The sequence below is a fragment of the Rhinolophus hipposideros genome (assembly GCF_964194185.1).
Source record: "Rhinolophus hipposideros genome assembly, chromosome: 20".
Lineage (NCBI taxonomy): Eukaryota > Metazoa > Chordata > Mammalia > Chiroptera > Rhinolophidae > Rhinolophus > Rhinolophus hipposideros.
Window position 1 is genome coordinate 2,109,601 of NC_138066.1, and position 3,013 is coordinate 2,112,613.

General features: G+C 38.4%; 1 protein-coding gene across 1 annotated transcript; it reads right to left on the minus strand.

Annotated features, from left to right (window-relative positions):
* Positions 1-1,965: 1,965 nt before the first annotated feature.
* Positions 1,966-2,730, minus strand: LOC308488240 (isopentenyl-diphosphate Delta-isomerase 1-like; the record flags this gene model as incomplete). Its single annotated transcript, XM_081027790.1, has 1 exon — positions 1,966-2,730. The coding sequence occupies exon 1, from the start codon at positions 2,656-2,658 to the stop codon at positions 1,966-1,968; it is 693 nt and encodes a 230-aa protein (XP_080883916.1). The 5' UTR covers positions 2,659-2,730.
* Between the last annotated feature and the right edge of the window lie 283 nt (positions 2,731-3,013).

The window sequence follows — 3,013 nt, forward strand, 5'->3', positions numbered from 1 at the left end:
AACTGCTACAAATCTCATTGCTAAATATCCCTACGGTCACCTTCGAAGTATTCCCCTTGGGAAGCTATGCACTGACGCCTGCAACTAGTCCACCCTTCAAAGCAATTTTGGGACTTTTTTACTGGAATGGCCATCAGAGCTGTCATTGTATTACCCTTGATGTCCTGAATGTCATCAAAATATCTTCCTTTCAATATTTCCTTTATCTTCGGGTAAAGAAAGAAGGCACTGGGGGCCAGATCAGGTGAGTAGGCAGGGTGTTCAAATACAGTTATTTGTTTACTGGCTAAAAACTCCCTCACAGACAGTGCTGTGTGAGCTGGTGCACTGTCGTGATGCAAGAGCCATGAGTTGGTGAAAACTTTCAGGTCATCTAACTTTTTCATGCAGCCTTTTCAGCACTTCCAAGTAGTAAACTTGGTGAACTATTTGTCAAGTAGGTACATATTCATAATCAATAATCCTTCTGATATCAAAAAAAGGTTTGCAACATCGTTGCAACAGCTTCACAAACTTAATTATCATACTTTGTGTATGTGTGTGTAATTATTATTACTAAAAAATATCATTAACAACCTTTTATTTTACTTGTATTTCTTCATTATTTTTAATAGCTCCAGGAGATTTTAGAGTCTATTATTACCTAAGTCTTTTGTAAACCACGGTGTAACAAAAGATATTATATTTAACGTTACTGGTAGCGACTTTAAAAAGACATGTCTACTTAACCCAAAGTTAATCTAGCCTTAATTTCAAATATTTTCTGAGATCAGAAGATCCTGAAAAGTACTTGGGTCAGTTTTTGTTATTTATTTTTAATTTGTATAAGCGCTTAATCTTTTTTCTTTAAGCCAACCAAATATTACAATCTTGTAATACCATCCGGAGGCAAAAAAATTATATTACATATAAAACATAGAAAAACATAGATGTCAGAGATCATATACATAAACAGAATTAATAATGACTATAGAGAGAAGACTTAAGACTTTTTATTTGCCCTTGACAGTTTGAAGAAAGCTGGAAAACACAAGGAGTGTTTGGCTTGTGAGATTAGACACTAGATATTTTTTTTAATGTAATTTTTAAATTTAATTTTCTGTAAAACATTTGCAACACTCTTGCCTGAAATTATAAATTAACTGTTCCGAGTTAACCAGAAATGGATTATCTACTGAGTTCATACATTTAGCTTGTAGAAATAATTTCTTTTTCATTATATGGCATTCAAGAAAAATAAAGCTATCTTGAAATTTTAAATCTGAGAAGTCTGTGGCAAGAGTTTGAAAAAAGTGCACTGATCAACGTACAATGTAACACACATATTCCACACCCACCCACCCCATGACTTCGTAGAACAGTGGTTCTCAACTGGGGCAACATAGCTTCCTTGCAGACATGGCATTTGATGTCACTGTGGCTGTGACGGGGGATGGATGGTAATGGAATTAGCAGGTAGAGCCCAGGGGCGCTGCCACACACCGTTCAGTGCATAGTATGAGCCTCCACGACAGAAGTATCCAGCCCCAATGTCAGCAGTACCAACAGCAAGAAGCCCTGCTGCAGCATATGACCCAAGTTCCATTTTACACATAGCTGGTCTGTGCCCTGTATTCTGAGAACAGACCAATATAGATCAGGATGCAGCCCATCTAATTACCTCGAACCCATTCTCGTCTAACCTCTAACATGGAAAGGTAATTTAAACTGTTCAGAAGTAGCTAAGCAAATACTTTTCTGGTCTATGATAAACATTTAATGACACAGGCTGCACCTGGCAGTTAGCAAAGTGCTCTGCGAGTGTCCTCAAAATGTCCCCACATCCCGAAATGAAGAGCTTCACTAATTGGCTCCAACTTGTCAGGTCCGAGTGTTTAGACGGGTTATATTTACTTTTTAAAAATGATTTTAAGTTTACTAAGTAGGGAAATTTTTTAGTACTTTACTCATCATTCATTTCCATATTCACATTCTATGTATTTTCTGGTGTATTTTCTGGTCAACAAACTGACTCAAATGGCTTAAATTATTCCACCATTTAAAGAGAAAGGCCTCAGCAATGATTTTAGACCATGACGTTATCCTAATCTCACCTCTGGCTGCTTTTTGCAGTATTTCTTTCATTTCTTCTTTTGACGCATAGCAACAGCTTTTAACCTCAAGGGGGTCTGGATGCAGAGTGACGTTCTTCCTCACCAACAAGATGTAATCGATTTCATATTCTCCCCAGATTCCATCAGACTGTGCCTTATAGTGAATCCGTGTTAGATACTTAATTTCTTCTGGAGGAACCTGTTCCAGGGGAATTCCGAATTCAGCTTTTAAATGCCTCTGTGCTGCTCGTCTTACTCCCATGGCATCATTTTCTTCAAGCTCTGTTGGGTTGCTTAAGGGATAACTACGGCAAGTATTGGTAAAACAACCTGGAAAGGTGATTTTAGCATCCCATCTCTGCTGTAGCAGGAGCTTACTTTCCGTGTTGAATAAGAACACTCCAAAAGCTCGATGCAATAATCCTTTCTCGATATTTTTATTCAGGTGACAATTCTTTTTGGTCTCAGCCCCAATCCTGTTGTCATTTTCATCGATAAGTATGCACATCTCTGCCAGGAGCTTAACCTGTTGCTCATCCAGGCTGTCAGTGGTGATTTCCGGCATAGTTAAGGGATGTCTGCTCTGTCCCAGAAAACTCAGCCGCCGGCTGTCCTCAGGATGCCGCTGCGCTGCGCACGCTTTCAACACCTAGCCACTAGATTTTAAAAGTGCCCTTTTTCCGGTTACCTCAGCCTCAGGCAGTAGCAGCTGTGTTTATATTTCTTGTTGTCTGTAAGACCTTGAAAGTTACTGACAGAAAAATCTTTAAAAACTTTTCTTTTCAAACATAGAGTCGGTGTCTAATTATAAGTGGACTAGGAGATGGGTGAATTCCCCTTTTCTATGAACCATCAGTGTAGATATTTTTTTTAAATTATAGTCTGATCAATTACCTAATATATGGCTTAGAGGGCTCTGA